This window comes from Choloepus didactylus, chromosome 1 (assembly GCF_015220235.1).
Source record: "Choloepus didactylus isolate mChoDid1 chromosome 1, mChoDid1.pri, whole genome shotgun sequence".
In the NCBI taxonomy this organism is placed as follows: domain Eukaryota; kingdom Metazoa; phylum Chordata; class Mammalia; order Pilosa; family Megalonychidae; genus Choloepus; species Choloepus didactylus.
The window spans coordinates 216519222-216538500 of record NC_051307.1 but is presented as its reverse complement, the minus strand read 5'-3'; the positions used below and the strand labels follow the sequence as shown (position 1 = coordinate 216538500).

Below are 19279 nucleotides of genomic sequence, written 5' to 3'. Positions count from 1 at the left end.
GCTTACTTAAGATTAGAGAAAAAATGAATTTGGCCAGTGTGGACATTCAATCTTGGTAATTCAGATGGTGCGCACCTAATTTTATTTCAATTACTTAGGTATTTAAGGCAAAACCAAGGTTTATTGGTCTCCCCTCCTTCTCCTTCTTTCCCGTCACCCCACCTAACACCCTAAATCAAGCAGAGCTAGTATTAACCCAGCTTGGGAAGGAATTCTGAGCAAGGAATTCTGTGAGAAGCCTCAGCTGGTACAGCACTATAAGAATTTGTGAGTTAGGCCAGTTGGGGGGGGCCTCCTTAAAGAAATTCTTGCTGTGCTGTCATTTTTATGAGCAAATCCATTGCTGCCTCATCTTTCATTTTAAGGGGTTTCAAGCACATACAAAATAACTATGATTTTCTGTACAACTCCACTAATACTTGCATCCCTGGGTCAGAACAGGAAAGCTTAAGCATCTTAGAGGTGACTTCTTTCTGTGCTTTAGGCTTGTGCTGTCCAATATGGTAGCCACTAGCCACACATGGCTATCGAACCCTTGAAATGTGGTTATTCTGAATTAAGATGCACTGGAAAGATTTTGGAGACTTTGTCTAAAAATAATATGTTAACTATCTCAATAATTTTTATGATTATGTATTGAAATGATAATATTTTGGATATATTGGGTTAAATAAAGTATGTTAACATTCATTTTACCTGTTTTATTTTTTGGACTGTGACTTGAAAATTTAAAACTCCATGTGTGGCACACGTTGGACAATCGTACCCTAGGGTGTAACAGATAGGAATCTGATAACCCCTTTATATCTCCCCCTTACTCCACTATTCCCCCACTTCTCCCAGAGTTATAAAATTTAGTTGAAGCACCCAATGCCCATCTATGTCCATTCTCAAAACACTGTTTTATTTTCTTGATTGACTCAAAAACTTCAGAGAGTTTTGAGTCTCTGATAGCTTTAAACTTTATTTTCTACCAGCAAGACTTGTATTGATTCTAATGATAAAATTCATTTTAAATTTATGTAGCAACTCATGATTTTTAAAGAAATCATATATTATGGCATTGAATAGCTATAACCATCCTGAGGCAGTGGATAATTAGAATTATCACCATTTTCCAGTTGAGAAAACTGAAGATGAGATAACATTTATTTAAACCCAGTCCTGTTCAGCAAGGATCTTAGCTCTCAGCCATTTCAGAGAATATAAGTTGCATTTCCAAGATGACACAGTAAATAACAGAACTGGGGCCTGGAATGAAGATCTTCTTACTCTCTCTACTAAGAGCAGTTGTTGGATACAGTGTCCCATTATTTATTATGAAGTAAAACTTTTTACAAACAATGGTTAAAATTGTAAATTTTTTAGTTAACTTTCTTTTTATATAAATTAGAACTGATTTAAGGATACCCAAAAATAATATATTACTTTATACTTCATTCATTCTTTCATTCATGTAACAAGCACTTATTTGGCGCCTGCAATGTATACGGCACTAAACTAAACTACGTCCAGGGGAAACAGTGATGAACGAGATAGCAAGAAAAGAGAGACCGTCCGGTAAATTTAATAACCAATAAGTAGTTGAAATAGTGGGTGGTGGAAACACAGAGCAGGAAGCCCTACCCTAGGCTAAGGGTGAGTGCTGCTCACGATGAGACTGAAGGAGAGCAGGACACAGCCAAATAAGAAATAGAGGAGGGAGATAGGGATGTATCATTTAGGAATGCTTTCCAAAGTGGGAGATAAAGGTGGGGGTAGATTCATATGGCAGAAAATTACCCATAACCCATTGCCCAAATTGTCTATGCTACCTCCCGGCAGTATGTCCCATATCTAAACATCATCTGTCATGTGGTCATGGATGTAGCAAAGGCAATAAAGCTGGAACGCCTCTTCCTATCACCAAGCTGCACTTAGTGGGGCATTTCAGATTACCTAAGGGGTCAGTGTGGTGGTATGTTGGCTGTTAAATGTACCACCCACTCTCTCTCAAAAAAAAAATCCCTTATTTGTATCATCTGCCAATTTCCAAGATATAAATACTCCCATCTTGGCTGCTATCAAGCTGCCAGTGAGATGTCGCTGAATGTGGAGTTGAGAAGACATATGCCATACACTTTTATGTATCGCTTCCACCATATAAATACAATAGATATAAACCACCTCAGGAGAACAGCTGAAGTAAAAGGTGGTAAAATAATCAGGAGGCAATGACATCGGAGTATCTCTTGCCTTTATTTTAATATACTTTATTTAACTGAATGTTATATTATTTGACTCTTAATAATGGCTATATTTACCAGTTGACTCGTAAGATTCCTGCAAATTTAACAATCAGCTCTCACAAGCCCGTACAAGCTAGCTCCAGCCCACCACTGGCCTGGACATCTTCAGGGTACAGGTAGACATGGTCCTTGCCTGGAGCAAGTCCTCACTGTGCCCTCCTTCTCTGCTTCTTACAGATCAGCAAACAGCAGCTACAGACAGTCAAGGACCGGTTTCAGGCCTTCCTTAACGGGGAAACCCAGATCGTGGCGGACGAAGCCTTCATGAATGCCGTCCAGAGCTATTATGAGGTAAGACTCACCATGTCAAGAAGAAGGTCAAGACACCCAGGCCTGAGGCCCAGGGAATCTGAGCTGGCGGGCACTGTTAGCAGTAACCTCAGCTTTCTCCAAGACCATCCCTCCTGAGACAAGGGCTGGGGGCTGGCTGCTCTAGAAAATAACCAAAGTAATTTGGAGGAATAATGGCATTTTTTGGGGGGGAAAACTGTAAACAGAAGCTACTGTTTATCAACTGATGTGTATACAAGGCAATAGGCTGAGAACTTTACATATGATTGTTTAATCTTCACAACAGCCTTATGAGTTAGGTGCTGCTAGTATTCCCATTTTACTGGTGGCTCAGTAAAATGACTGAGGCTCAAAAAGGCCAAGTCAGTTACTCAAGGTCACACAGCTGTTAAAATGCCACAAGCTGATATTTGAAATGAGTCTAGAGGATTTTCCCACCACTTAGGCCCTTTCTAAAGGATGTTAACACGCCCCAAGAATGGTGCCTTAACTAATGTGCTATTTTTATTAAAATGGTGTTGTAGCTTCTTTTCTGGAGATTAGAAAACCATCTACAAGGCACTTCTGTTCCCTAGAAAAAACCTACAAAAGAGAAAATATGTCCCAAGTATATATCACAGGTAAATTCTCATCTCTTCACCTGCAAGTTTTATTTATCAGTAGAGTAGATTTGCAATTTCACAAGGCATTTTAAAATTTTATAAGTTTCTTTTTTAATGTGCACCTTCACCACCACTGGATCTTTGGCTATTGCTTGTACATCTATAACAACAAAGCAGACATGTCATACCTTTCGATTAGCAATCTTCTCGTGGCATGAGTATTTTCTCTATTTCCTATCATTTGGGCTTCATATGCTCAAGATGATTATTTGGTCATTAAAGGATGTTTTACCTTGTATTAGTCTATTTTAATGAGAGCCAGTGTATATTGTCTGTGTTTGGAGTCCCATGTCATTATGTCTTACTCATTGTCAAGGCCAGATTAATCTTGATGATTAACCATTAGAAACCAGTCCTAAGAACTGGAAAACTTATGGCTTCCCTCCATATGCAATTCAAAATAGCAATACACTGTTAAATAAGTGGAAGAAAATCCACAACAAAATCTAATTTTTTCCCCTGCGGAATTGCTTTGCTGCTTTTCTTTCTCCTTCCTTTCTTCCTTTCTTTTTAATTAATAGATAGAAAATCATTTGAAAACAAATATTTTGGTGCTCTGGCTATGCTGATGTTCTAGGAGCATTCTTGGACTGCCCATTGGGCTATCCAGTCTGTTGTTAGCTGATGGAAACCTTGGTGGAGAAATCCTGATTTGGTGAAACTCTCCTTCCCACTTTTTAAAGCTCTTGACTTCTTTCATACAGACAGGGGAGCAAGATTACAGGTAAATCTGTCAATAATCTAGTGACAATATTATTGATTACTTTACTAATTAGTATACAGTAGTAAAAAAGCCTTTGTCTGTGATATTTGCCAGGTCTAGCCACTGACTCATTTTACACACCATTCTCTTAGTGAAGTTTCCATTTGGATCTGTTTTAGAAGTTGAATTCATTTTTCTATTTCTCCAAGTTTGAACTTTTTTTATTTTAGAAGTATCATTTTTATTACCAATGATTATTGAACTTGCTGCTTAATCTGATGTGATAGTTTTTCAGTTGAATCGAACGGGTATTAGAAATGAGATTTGGAATAACAGCGATGTGTGGCAGCGAGTAACTTGAAGAGATTTAACTAAAAAAATCTGTTTAGAAATTGCCAGTGATAAGAGGGCCCTTGTCAAGCAAGGCAGAGCCTTATCAATAATTCTCCATGTTTAGAGTCATTCACAGGAGTTTATAAATTTGTAGATTGTAAATCTTAATTAGAAAGCTCATTTGACTAATGAAGTAAATTAAAAGAAATTGCAATTTCTATTAATTAAACTTGAAAATTAATAGTCATCAACGTGCTAATGAGTCTCTAGAAATTACCGTTATATCTATAGTGATCTTCTCATTTTCCTCTATAGTGGCTTCTTTTTAGTCTGGTGAAAATACAGAAGTTGAGGAATTACTGAATACTTAATGTTAAGATTTGTGAAACATGTGGGGTATTAATTATTTAAGTAGTGCTTTATCTTCAGAGAGTCTTGAGATTCACTCTTCCAGGGAAGTCTAATCCTGTAATGCAAGGGTCTCATCAAAGTCTCAGGCTTCACACTTTACTTGGGAGAGCCCCAAGTTAATTGCTCCTCCTTTTTTCCCTTTCCTGTCATTCTTGGGTTGGGGGAAGTGAGTGTCTCTTCCTGGACCCTCTTCTGGAATCCAGTTGCTTCCCCTGTCAGCATTTGCGTTGGCTGGGATTCTTTGAATAACAAGTGGCAGACATTAGTTCAAACTGGGTTAAGCAGAGAGAGAACACAATTTATTTGTCAAGTAACTTAAAAGTCCTGGAGTATATCTAGCTTCAGGTATGGCTGGATCCAGAGATTGCAGAGATGCCAGCAGGATGGGCATCTTTCTCCCCATATCTCACTCCTGCTCTCCCCGGTTTGGGCTTCATTCTTGTGGAAAACCCTAGCAGCTCCAGGTCATGCCCTACCAGCAAAGCATCCGCAGAAGCAAGGAGATCACCTCTTCGGTGACAGTACTAGCAAAAGGCCCCAGGGGTGATTCTGGTTGGATTGGCATGGGTCCTATGTCTGTTCTTGAACCGATCACAGTGGATGGGAGGCAGAATAGACTGGGGGATCACGCCTAGGACAGATGTCACCTCTGGAGCCTGAGCACTGGGTCAGCCTTGCTTGAACTATTTGCAGTGAAAGTGCAATGGTTTCCCAATATGAAATTAGGTGCTTTTTAACAGAACAAGGAATGAATGCTGGGCAGGCAAAACCAACAGATATCCTCTTTTTAATTCTACCCCTCAACTCCCACAGTCATGCACACACACACATGCTCCCATCCCCCCATCCCACCATGCAACACCTCACATTCCAGTTTACCAATGTAATAAATTTTAAAAATAAATAGTGCAACTCCCCCCACACACCCCAAAGTTCTGAGAGCTCTGTACTAGAAAAACTCCATTCTAGGCATTAGCCTGGTTTTGCTAAGGTAATAATGATTTCTTAGCATGCTAGAGTAGTAAAGAACATTTTATAAAACAATAAAATAAGTGAGGAGGGAGCTGCCTTTTTAACATATGTGCTCACCCTGCCCTGTCTGAACCAAGGTAGCAAGCAGTAATAGCTAGCTGGTGAGGCCTGGGCTCTGAGCTGGGGTGGAATAAAGGGAGACCAAGGTCTCTGCCTTTTGAGAGCATGCAGGTTTATTTTCTGTCTTCCTGTAGCCCTGATTGTCAGAGTGACTCAAGCAGATCAGCAGATTAATACTTTTATCTCTTCAGTTTTGGCTTCGATGGAGGGAGGCTGGGGCAGGTGCTCTGAGGAGTTCTATGCAGTTCTCACACCCTTGGTCCTAAGATATAGGAGACTCCAACCATTTCCCCACAGCCTCCACCTTTTCCGTTGGCTCTACTAAGACAAATGTCTAAACTAGAAGCCCTCCCATCCCCATCCTGATGCCTCACTCCCACTCTCATGTGTAATTTTGGTTTCTTCACATGCTGGTCCTGTCTAAGAGAGAAGAGTTAGATACACAGTTTCCCCAAACTTTCCTCACTCAGATTCTTCCTGGAAGGAGTCATGGGAGTTCTGGTAAGAAGTTGGAATGTAGAATGTGGTGGAAGATGTATGAACAATAATTTTAGGACCCTACAGCCTGTATCTGGACTTCAGCCAGTGAAAACTGCTACCCTTGAGTTTAGAGGCTTTTCCTTTTTTTTAAATGATCACATGTTACAAAGTGCCTGTTTGAGTTTTGTCAAACTAGCTTTGAATGTTGTACCAGGCAGAATTCTTCAGTTGCTAGCAGCAGAAATGGACTGTGGGTTGTGATGATGATGATTAAAGAGAACATTCAGGCTTCAGAAAAGTTGAAAATGAGGACAGTTGGGTTTCTGGAAGACAGGTAGCAGGTTCTAATAGTCACCCCATCATTGGTATGGATCCACTCCAACCCCATTCCATTCTCATGTCACCCCACCCAGAATTTGATCCCCAGAGGGGAAGTCTAATTGGCCATGCCCAGGTCCAAACCCACCACTTGGCTAAAGAAGGACAAGGTCCCATGATGGACTATCCCAAGGAGGCATGAAGGAAAATGAGTTCTCTAAAGAAAAACTGAGGTATTGTGCTCCAAAGCAGAATGGTGAACAGAGAGAGACTGCAGATGTTCTCTACAAAGGGTGACATACTTTCTTTAATCTTTACGGTTGAACTCTTTTTTTAATCTAAGAAAAGAGTAAGTCAAGTCATACCCAGCTATTCTTTTGAAATGAAGAGTTAAATTTTCCAATAAGCAAAACCACTATATTTACTCAGCAGCCTTAAAACAGATACAACCCTAGAGAAGAGTGAAAGCATCATTCTTGTGTGGAAAGCTAGGCAAGGAGAGGAGACGGGGAAGAGTGGTAAAGAGAATGGGTGTAGGATCTCACAGGCTAGTTCTGGTGCACACTGGCTATGGGACATTGACAAGTCTGAGCCTCAGTCTTCACCTGTAATAGGACTGTCCTTACTGTCCTTGCAATATTGTTGTCAAGATGAAATGAGGATATTTTTATGTATACGTATGTATGTGTAAACCCTTTCTCTGAATCTAGCACCTGGCCATGTGTCATTATTAATATATTAAGGGAAAACTGGGAGAATGTGGTTCCCATCTGCTGGATAGAAGAACTAGAAGTAAAACAGGCCAATTATAAAAATACATCAGACTGTATAGGAAAAAATCTAAATTGAACTGGTTAAAAGAGAAATACTGTAATTGCATAATCCTAGACAACTGCTATTAATTTCTGGAATGTATCTTTTCAGATTATGTAAATGTGTCTAAACACATAAAGATAGTTACTTGTTTTCTACATGAAGATGGTGTTTTAGTTTCCTAAGCTGCTCAAGCAAATACCATGAAATGCATTGGGTTAAACAATGGGAATTTATTCACTCATGATTTGAGGCTGGGAAAAGTCCAAATCAAGGTGCCATCAAGGCGATGCTTTCTTTCCTAAGACTGGCATTCTGGGGCTGGCTGCTGGTGACACTTGGTCCTTCATTCCTGTGTCACATGGCAAGGCACATGGCACCTCTCCTGGGCTCTGTGTTCTCTTACAGTTTCCATTAAATTTCATCTTCCGGCTGCTCTCTGTGGCTTTCTCTCTCCATCTACATTTCATTCTCTTATAAAGGACTCCAGTAATAGGGTTAAGACTCATACTGATTGAGGTGGGCCACAACTTAACTGAAGTAGCCTCATCAAAAGGTCCTACTTAGGATGGATTTATACCCATGGAAATAGATTAAGAACATATTTTTTTAAACACAATTTTATTGAGATATGTTCACATACCATACAAACATCCAAAGTGTGCAGTTGTTCAACTATCACCATATAGTTGTGCATTCATCACTACAATCAATTTTTTGAATATTTTCATTACTCCAAAAAATAAAAACAAAAAAGAACACCAAAAACATCTCATACCGCCTCAACCCACCTCCCCATTATTCATTTACTTTTTGTCCCCATTTTTCTACTCATCTGTCCACATACTGGATAAAAAGAGTATGAGCCACAAGGTTTTCACAGTCACACATTCACACCATGTGAACTACATAGTTATACACTCGTCTTCAAGAATCAAGGCTACTGGGTTGGAGTTTAACAGTTTCAGGAATTTCCTTCTAGCAATTCTAATACACTAAACACTAAAAAGGGATGTCTATATAATGTATAAGAATTACCCCTAGAATGACTTCTCAACTCCATTTGAAATCTCTCAGCCCCTGAAGCTTTATTTTGTTTCATTCTCTTCAAGAAGTCTTTCTCAATCCCATGATGCCAGGTCCAGGCTCATCCCCAGGAGTCATGTCCCGCGTTGCCAGGGAGATTTATACCCCTGAGAGTCATGTCCCGTGTAGGAGGGAGGGCAGTGAGTTTGTTTACCTGCCCAAATTAAAAAAAAAGTTTTATAACATAGTTCAACTGTAAAGATTAAAGAAAGTGTGTCACCCTTTGTAGAGAACACCTGCCATCTCTTGTCTGCTCACCATCCTTCTGCTTTGGAGCACGGGCTTAGAGAGAGGTCCCATCTGAGCAACAAAAGAGGTTCTCTGGGGGTGACTCTTAGGCACAATTATAAATGGGCTTAACCTGTCCTTTGCAGTAACAGGCTTCATAAGGGCAAGCCCGACGATGAAGGATTCAGCCTACTAAATTAGTAGTCCGCAATGTTTGCAAGAATATCAGAAATTCCCAAGGTGGGGAATTTTAATATTTCTGCATTTTTCCCCAGTCCCTCAATGGGGCTTTGCAAATATCTTTTATTCTCTGTGCAAATTACTCTGGGATTTATCGGGGCATCATGCTAAACTGTACAAACCAACAAGATCTCACCCCCTATGCAGGATTCAATATAATTATTGTGTTTGAATAAACTGAACAAAAAAGTTAAATTATATAGTGTGCTACAGAAAACAGCTTTTGTCCCAAATAAACATCTCTTCCTTTGGTCTGACATAGAAGCTGAAGTTTTTAAACAGTCAATATCATCCTTTACCCTTTAGTCTGATTTACCTTAGTCCCATCCAAGTCCATTTCATTCGTATCTCTAATTGAAGTCATATCTCTTTTTCAGCTTTTTAAGCAGTTGTTCTGTGGGGTACTGCTGACATTTATAACTGCCAAACTCTAGCTCTGGGTCTCAGATGTCACACAGATACCTGAAGTTCCAGGGACCAACTAGGTTAATACAGACAAAGCTCAACATTTCAGAATTTAGAAATAACTGTTAAAACTCATGAATTGATGTGATTGCTGTAAGAGCTTTCAATCTAGGAACCTTACAATAAGCCTTCCTCTGATAACCTATGATCTCAGATTAAATTCTCAGAGTTTTCTCATTATAGTTAGTCCACATTAGTGAGGCATTATAATGTTTGTCTTCTTGATTCTGGCTTATTTCACTCAACATATGGTCCTCAAGGTCCAGTCACCTAGTTGCTTAACTCACAACTTCATTTCTTCTTGCTTCTGCTCAATATTCCATTGTATGTATATATACCACAGTTCATCACACGGTTTATCAGTCGATGTACCCTTGGGCCACCTCCATCCATTGGAAATTGTGAATACTGCTGCCATGAACACTGGTGTGCAAATGTCCATTCCTGTCCTTGCTCTCAGTTCTTCCAAGTATATACCCAATAATGGGGTTCCAGGACCTTATGACAACCCCATACTTAGCTTCTTGTGGAACTACCACACTGCCTTCCAGATGGGCTGCACCATTCTACTTCCCTACCAACAGTGAATAGGTACATCCCTCTCTCCACACTTTCCCCAGCACTTGTATCCCTCTGTTTATTTTTTAAACAGTTTTATTCACACACCATACAATTCATCCTAAGTAAACAATGATTCCCAGTATAATCACATAGTTATGCATTCACCACCACAATCTATATGAGGATATTTCCATTTCTTCTGCAAAGAAAGAGGAAGAGGAGAAAAAAAAATGAAGAATAAAAAAAAGATAGAAAGAAAAAAGATAAAATAAAATACAATGAAAAGGTCAGACAACAATACCACCACCAAGATCCCATACCACTCCCTTGTATCCCCTTCTTATAGACATTTAGCTTTGGTATATTGCTTTTGTTACAGTTAATGTAAGCATTTTACAATGTTACTTTTAACTATGGACTCTAGTTTGTATTAATTGTATTTTTCCCCTGTACCATCCAATTTTCAATACCTTGCAATGTTGACATTCATTTGTTCTCCCTCATGTAAAAACATTCTTATGTTTGTATATTTAGTCACCATCATTGACCACTCTAGGTTTTGCTAAGTTATACAATCTCAATCTTTATCTTCTATTTTTCCTACTGGTATCATACATGCCCCAGTCTTCCTCTTTCAACCGTATGCACACTCATCTTTGTTCAGTGTACTTACAGTATTGTGCTACCATCACTATTACTATGCTATCCATTTCTGGATCTGTTCAATCAATCCTGTTGAATCTTCTGTACTCCTTACCATCACTATTACTATGCTATCCATTTCTGGATCTGTTCAATCAATCCTGTTGAATCTTCTGTACTCCTTCAGCGTCAGATGCCTGATCTCCAACCTCTTTCTATCTCCTGTTAACCTGTGTTCTCAACTTTAACTCTCAAAGATCACTCATCAATATTATTTCATATTATTGAGACCATATGGTATTTTTTCCTTTTGTTTCTGGCCAATTTCTCTCAACATAATGGCAACTGTCTACAATTTTGTCTTTTGGATTTTGTATGTCATATTTTACTTTTTTTACATCTCTCTCTACTCTTACCCTTACTGACGGTCTTCATTTCTACACTCTTCTCCAAACCTCTCTCTCCTTGCTTTTCCTATCTGCCTATAGTGCTCTCTTTAGTATTTCTTTTAAAGGAGATATTTTGTTCACAAACTGTCTCAGTGTCTGTCTGAAAATATTTTAAACTCTCCCTCATTTTTGAAGGATGGTTTGCTGGGTATAGAATTCTTGGTTGGTAGTTTTTCTCTTTCATTATCGTAAATATATCATGCCACTACCTACTCATCTCCATGGTTTCCACTGAGACATCTGCACACAGCCTTATCGAGCTTCCCTTGAATGTGATGCATTGCTTTTCTCTTGCTGCTTTCAGAATTCTCTTTGTTTTTGACATTTGATAATCTGATTATTAAGTGTCTTGGAGTAGGTCTATATGGAGCTATTCTGTTTGGGGTATGCTGTACTTCTTAGATCTGTAATTTCATAAGAGATAGGAAATTTTCAGTCATCATTTCCTCCATTATTCTTTTCCATTATTTACTTTCCCTTCTCCTTCTGGGACACCTATGACACATATATTCATGTGCCTCCTGTTGTCCTTCAATTTGCTGAGACCCTGCTCTTATTTTCCCATACTTTCCCTATCTGTTCTTTTGTATGTAGGATTTCAGATTTTCTGGCCTCTAGTTCATAAGTCCTTCTGCCTCTTCAAATCTGCTGTTGTATGTCTCCATTATGTTTTGTTATCTCTTCTGTTTTGCGTTTCATTCCATAAGTTCTGCCAATGTTTTTTTGAAACTTTGGAGTTCTTCCTTATGTTTGCCCAATGTTGTCTTTTCATCCTTCATCTCTTTTGCCATATCTTCGCTCAACTCATTGATTTGATTGTTGAATTGATTTAGCATGTTTTTTTGAACATCTTTAATTAATTGTTTCAACTCCTGTATCTCATTTGAAGTATAAGTTTGCACCTTTGACTTGGCCATATCTTCTTATTTCCTAGTGTGACTCATAACTTTTTGTTGTCTAGGCAGCTTATTTCCTTGAATACCCCAGTCATATTTTCCCAGTCTAGATAGGCCCAGGTCTCAGGAGGAGTGTGTAATCGGTATCAAGTTTCCCTGAGGATGAGATCCAGCTAATTGTCAGACTTTCCAGTGAGGCCTCTAGACTCTGTGCTTTTCCCATCCTGCCTAGAATTATGCTTGCCAAGCATGCAGCTTCTCAACCAGTGTAAGGTGGTGTGGTGCCTTTAATTCTCAGCAGGCCCTGTCTGTGCCAGGGGCCCAGGGTGAGTCAGAAGCCAAGCTTAAGCTGTTCCTGTTGTTTTTTTTTTTCCCCCTTTACTCAGGCCCTGGGGTCTGAATTTTCTGAGGGAGGGTTGCCACTTGAGCTGGACCCCACCCCCCTTCTCTTAGGAAAGATAAGCTCTTTAGGGAATTATGTCCTACACTTGACTTCTTCCTTTGTCTCTTTAACTATTTTAACTCCACCTTTGCCTGGGTCAAGGCTGACAATTGAAAATACCTGTAGCTTTCTCTAAAGGGCTACTTAGGCTGAGAGGAAAAAAAAATTAAGAAAAAGAAATCCCTTTTCAGGGCCAGTCCCCAATCCCCCAGTTTTGCCAGTTGGCCAGAGTTGGTTTCTGGTTATGTGTGTCCCTTTCCTTGGGACACAGCCCTTTTCCAGTATTCTGAGCTCAGCCAGCTGTTTTTGGTGATGAAGATGATGTTGATGATGATTTCCATCATCCCCTCCTCCTCTCTGCCAGGAGAGATCTCAGAGTTCCTTTCCTGTTTGCTTTTAGCTTGTATTCAGTAGTCCAAATTCATTAATTAAAGCCACAATTGGAGCTTGGTTGAGCTGCCTTCTCTTGCTCCCAGCAGAGATCACTTCTTTTTCCCACAGGAGAGTGTTCCAACTCAGCCTGCCCTGGCAGTGGAGTTGGAGGGCACCAGCTTCTCAGTTTGGGGACTTTATTTACATTTCTTATGCTGCTATCTCAGCTGTTCCACCCATTCTGGACTGGTATATGATATGGGTCTGGTCACAGATGTCCCCCAAATAGTTGTTCCAGACTACTTACTAGTTGTTTCTGGCTGTTCTAGTTTGCTAATGCTGCAGAATGCAAAACACCAGAGATGGATTGACTTTTATAAAAAGGGGGTTTATTTGGCTACACAGTTACAGTCTTAAGGCCATAAAGTGTCCAAGGTAACACATCAGTAATCGGGTACCTTCACTGGAGAATGGCCAATGGCGTCCGGAAAACCTCTGTTAGCTGGGGAGGCGCACGTGGCTGGCATCTGCTCCAAAGTTCTGGTTTCAAAATGGCTTTCTCCCAGGACGTTCCTCTCTAGCAAGCTTGCTCCTCTTCAAAACGTCACTCACAGCTGTACTGAATTCCTTCTCTTTGAGTCATTTATATGGCTCCACTGATCAAGGCCCACCCTGAATGGGTGGGGCCATGCCTCCATGGGAATATCTCATCAGAGTCATCACCCACGGCTGAGTGGGGCACATTCCAAGCAAATCTAATCAGCACCAAAATGTCTATTCCACAAGACTACATCAAAGATAATGGCGTTTGGAGGACACAATACATTCAAACTGGCACACTGGCTATTTACTAACTAAATTCCACACCTCCCTATGCCACCATCTTGCCCCACCTTGCCAAGAACATATTTTTTGGGGGTACATACAACTTCAACCCACCACAGATGGAAAATAATATAAAATATTATATTATATTAGCATGGTGGTTTTCACTCACCTTCCTACCTCTACAAAAGTGACATATATGACATATTCTCAACAGTAAAATTTCTTATCACCTCTGTTGTTCTCAATCCAGAATCATGCTCCCATCCTTCAACCCCACCTCACCTCTACCATTGAGAATCTCTGGTTTAACGATGTGTCATGGACTCTGCTAATGGAAAAATATCTATCTTTTTAAATGCTGCATGATATCTCATTAAAAAATAACAGCTAGCTTTCATTACATTCTTACCTTTAAGTGGCACCATGCTAACTAATATATATGCATTCTCTCATTGAATCCTCACCAAAATTCTACAAGGTAGACTATATCCCCATTTTGAAGGTGAGGAAACGAAAGCCCAGAAATATTATGTAGCTTGGTCAGGTAACAAAGCTAGCAAGTGGAAGAACCAGGATTTGAACCCAGGTGGACTGGCCCCAGAGTCCACGCTCTTAAATGCAAGGCCTCACTGTCTCCCATTATTTATGTACCATTTATTAAAAGGAACCAGATTTGGGTGTTTTGTTTTATTTTATCTTATTTACTCTAACATCTAGGTCTTTTCCTTATTTATGTTGGAATGATAAGCTTTTTAGAGCAGGAAAGAAAATATCTTGGCTTCTCATTCTGTCAGAAAGGAAATGGGGGGCTGGGTCAACTTCACCCTATAAGGAGTACAGTCACTAAGTATTGATGTGTTTGTGTGTTTCTAAAACAACCTTGAGGTTGCTTGGCTTTGCTGACGGAGAGAGGGCTGATGGATGATGGATGGGGTCGAGCTGCTCAATTGACTGTCCTTCACAATTCTGTATTTATTTGTTTATCTTCCATCTCCCATTATGACCTGTCTAGAAGTTGGCAGAGGAGTATGGGAGGATTTATGGATGTGCCCACATGGAACTATGCCTGGGGTTAAAGTCTTTTGAGAAAGCCACAAAAAAAAGAAGGAAAGAAAGGAAGAAAGAAAAAGATCCATATAGAGCTCCCAGCAAAATGAGTTTCAAGGATAGTTTTAGAAACACACCAGTACTTAGTGGCTATATTCATTACAGGGTATAGCTGGCCCAGGCCCTACTTTCTTTCTGACAGCCTGAGAAGCCAAGACAAATGATGTGGCTCGAAAATTAGTTTCCTGCTGCCACCTTCTCTCCCCATGGCTGTCTTGTCTCCTTTTGGCACTTCATCTTTCCTGTCTCCTCTGTCTTCATCTCCTTCCTCCACACTCTTGTCATTCACTCATCTCCCCTCTTTCTGGGGTGTGGCAGGCACATCTTACTTTTGTACAGATGGCGCTCTCTGCTTTTCTGTGTCCTCTCAGTTTGATGTCGGTTAAAGAAGACTGTCTGCATTAACCCTGTATGACAGCAATGGAGAGTGAAGTTAATGGAGGTTAAATGGCTTGTCTAATGCCATCCATCTAATGGTTCAACCAGTTTTAATTGAGTGGTTACTAAGTTCAAAGGAAGGGACTGTGCAAGGTAGATGATTTTTCAGGGGTCATCCAGCTGGTTAGGAACTCCAGCTAGTTCCAATGTGCCAACATCCTCATTTCTTACCCCCTGTTCTCAGATTCCATGGAAAATCTGGACATATATTTTCCTGCTGGTTTCCCCTCTACAAACTCTTGCCCCCGTCCAATAGTCTTGTTCAATAGGTTCTTTGCCAGAGGAGTGTGATTTGTCCTTGTTCATTCACTCGTTCAGCAAATATTTAGTGGGACAAACTATGCACTAACTTAGGCACTAGGAATAAGTAATAAGAAAACAGCTTTCTGGGAACTTACCGCCTAACTCGATACTCAGTAACCAAACTGTCACAGAAACAAGTATCAAATGGCAGCTATGGAAGGGCTTTGGAGGAGAGAAATGTGCTGAGATTTTATGACTGGGGCATACTGTTACGGGCAGATGGGGAAGAGAATATGGTTTCGTTATTGAGTGAATGTTTCCAAAGTGCCCCTGATGTGTGTTAGAGCTCACAATAAAGAATTAACTCCTTTCACCTACAACACCATCATCACCCACTTGTACTCTGGCCAGTACCTCCCAGCTGGCTTCCTTGTCTTCTCTTTCGGTCCTTTTCAAGTCTGTTCTCCACAGTGAAGCCAGAGAATACAAATTTAATTTTGCCCTTTCCCAGTTTAAAACCTTCAGTGGCTGCCCGTGCCCTTAAAATGGAGACCGGCGTCCTTAATGCGGACCCCATGGCCTTGGCATTGCTGCCCTTCTTGCAGCAATCACTCTGCCACCCCCAATGCCACGGCCACGCTGGCTTCTCCTCATTTCTGCAGACACTCGGGGTATTCTCTCTGAAATACTCTTACACTCTGTCTTTACCTGTGCAGGTTTACTTGTCTCAAGGACATTTTCCTCCAAGAGGGCTTTCCTCACCACAGACCAAAATAGAGAATAGATGCCTGGCTATAGACTCTTATGGTCCCCTGTAGTTTCCCTTGATATTTGTATGGAATTATTAGGGTGATGTCTGTTCCCCTCTGTGAGGGTGGAGTCTCTGTTTTCCTCAACCCAGTATCCCTGGTAACTGACACAGTGTCTTCCATCCAGTGAGAGCCCATAGAAAGGGTGAATGGTTTCACAAAAATAAGTATAAACATTATAGCTGGAAGAACAACCCCCAAGTCTTATAGTTCAACCTCCTTAGTGTACAGGTAAGAAACTGGAGAATCAGAGAGGGAGGTGACTTATCCAAGGTCACACAGCATGTTAGTAGTAGAGCTGGCCTGGGGTCATAGTTTACAGCTCCTGCCACAATGCTACACTGCCTCTCAAGAAACTTCCTCTATTTGCCTCAAAACTTTGATTTTTTTTAGATCTAGACCTGTATCTGAGACACATACTGTGTTAGATGGAAAAACCATTTGCATTAAGCATAACAGGTTTCAAGTGAGTTGTTTATTTCATTAAGGCTCATAAGGCTTGAGAATTCATTTGACACTCTTTTTCTATAATTGGTTTTAAAATTAACTCTAATGTCTCATCTCACCTGAGGACCAGATCCCAACTGCAGGGGAATGGGCCATGGCCTCTGGCCTGTGATACAGATCCTAGTCCTCCTTCTTTCTAAATTAGATCATTAAGTCAACAATAAATGGAGTCCACCTTTCTAACATCTCCCCTCCTGGGAAAGGTTCTGTGATGAAGTACGAGGCAATGAGATGCCCCCAAGTAATACTGTCTCGTGGCCAACAAGGGCATTTTCTGAAATCTGACAGGGCAGTGAACATTTGCTCTTGAAGGATATTTATGAATCTTCTGAAGTGTGACCAGGACATGGCTCAAAAGTGTCAGATGATTCCTCTCTGTGAATGTGAAGCAGCAGCTTCCTGCCTTGTATTACACACCAGAACCATGTAGCTTCTATAAGCTTCTCAGCGATGGGCACTGGAATGAAAGTTAAATGTTTTTAATGGACGGCATGGTCCCAAAACCCAGGTAGCACCAGCAAAACAAAGTGTTCTCTACCAGGCAGAAGAGATTCTCCACCATGCAGGTGAGCTCCATAGGGAAGGAAGGAACCAGGTGGACTAAAAAGAACATGTGCTTGTAGTCATTCAGTTCGAATTATCAAGAGAACATCCTCTGCACCCCCACCCCCAACCCCCAACCCACCCCAGAACTTTGGTTTTTCATCTACAAGATGAACTGACTATACTACCTTTGGTCATTTACTTTCCTTAAGTGCCAGGCTCTGTCCTAGGTACTGATGCGATTGTGGGGAACAAGAACTCCAAATGTGCCCACGTGGAGTTCACATTTTAGGGAGGGGGACAGATTTTAAGCAAATATTTACTTAATACTTTTAAAATTCCAATTGTGATCAGTGTCCTTAAGAGGCTAAAATGAGATACAAATAATGGCTGACATTTAAGCACTTTGTGCCTGACATTATATCAGATACTTAACATGTAATGATAACAACAAAAAAAATTCATATGGCATTTAATGTGAGCCAGGCACTGTTTTAAGTGCTTCTTGTATATAAACTCATTTAATCCTCATTTAAAAATACTAATAATATAGGGACTATTACTAGCCCCATTTTATAGGTGAGGAAACCAAGACAAAGAGAGGTTATCTTGCCAAAAGTCACACTCATATCAGATAACAGAGAGGGAACCCAGGTAGTCTAAACACGGAGTCTGTGCTCTTTACCACTGCAATCTCTGCCTCTCTTTAAGATTATTGTTACATTTAATCCTCGTAACAACCCAGTATGTGCTATTCTTATTCTTGTTGTACAGACAGGGACCCAGAAACAAAGGTGAGTCATGTCTGAGTTCACACAGCTAGGAGGTGGTGGACAGGATCTGCTCCACACTGGGCCCCCCCTGGTGTATGTGAAGGGTTGGCTCAGCACCCAGCCCCAGGGAACAGGTGCCTCCCTGGATGATCTCTAACTGGCTCCCCTGCCCTCCCTCGCTCAGGTGTTCCTCAAGAGTGACCGTGTGGCCCGCATGGTACAGAGTGGAGGCTGCTCTGCCAACGACTCGCGGGAGGTCTTCAAGAAGCACATTGAGAAGAGGGTGCGCAGCCTGCCCGAGATCGACGGCCTCAGCAAGGAGACCGTGCTGAGCTCCTGGATGGCCAAGTTCGATGCCATCTATCGTGGGGAAGAGGACCCCAGGAAGCAGCAGGCCCGCATGACGGCCAGCGCGGCCTCTGAGCTGATCCTGAGCAAGGAGCAACTCTATGAGATGTTCCAGAACATTCTTGGTATCAAGAAGTTTGAGCACCAGCTCCTGTACAATGCCTGCCAGGTAAGATGTCTCTCGGGCCCATAGCTGTGGGCAAGCAGGGCCACATCCTGACTTCCACAGTCCCAGTACCCTTGCCTTTGTGGGCTGCTTCTTGATAAAAAACATTAAAAATTATATTTCATGACTGTATTGGTATAAAATTGAATATAGCTCAAGATACATTATTTTGTATTCAAGTTTCTCTTCTGATTTTAAAAGAAACTAAAACATTTGTGCAAGTCCCTAAAAGTAGCACGGGTCCTAGGCACCATGCTTATTGCATCTAATAGACAAGTTTGCCTTGTTGGTAAGGCCCAGCTCCCATGTGTCTTAAGTGCTAAAACATCAAAATAGAGTTTTTTTAAAAAAGATTGTTCTGCCTTTAAAATGTGGTGTTTGGTAGTTGAGGGGCTTGCACTTCCCCTGCTGGGGAGATAGGTGGATTTGGCACCATCATCAAGGATAATTGTTTAAAATAGGAAACTTCTGGGTAAGGGTGTGTGTGTGTGTGTGTGAAGTTGATCACACCCATGTATGAGTCATTTTATGAATTACCAAGTAGATCTAAAGGGGCTAGCTGAGGCTGTGCTTGGCGCCACTCCATAGTGGGCCTATATGTTCTCTAGATTGGAGGGTTAGGGGAAGGAGGTACCCTGGATCTTGATTTCCAGCCTAACTTTTCCATTATATTCATTCATTCTACAGGTATTTATTGAATACCTACTTTGAAATTGTTTGCAAAATTTAATGTGAGTAATTTGGG

General features: G+C 40.9%; 1 protein-coding gene across 14 annotated transcripts in view; it reads left to right on the top strand.

Moving 5' to 3' along the window:
- The window catches only part of CADPS (calcium dependent secretion activator), a 495698-nt gene that overhangs the window by 107559 nt on the left and 368860 nt on the right, over window positions 1-19279 (top strand). For all 14 annotated transcript variants that reach the window (XM_037799564.1, XM_037799562.1, XM_037799591.1 and 11 more), the window contains exons 2-3: window positions 2466-2579; window positions 18205-18537. In XM_037799564.1, coding sequence (XP_037655492.1) covers window positions 2466-2579; window positions 18205-18537 — 447 coding nt within the window. The remainder of the gene's footprint in view (window positions 1-2465; window positions 2580-18204; window positions 18538-19279) is intronic.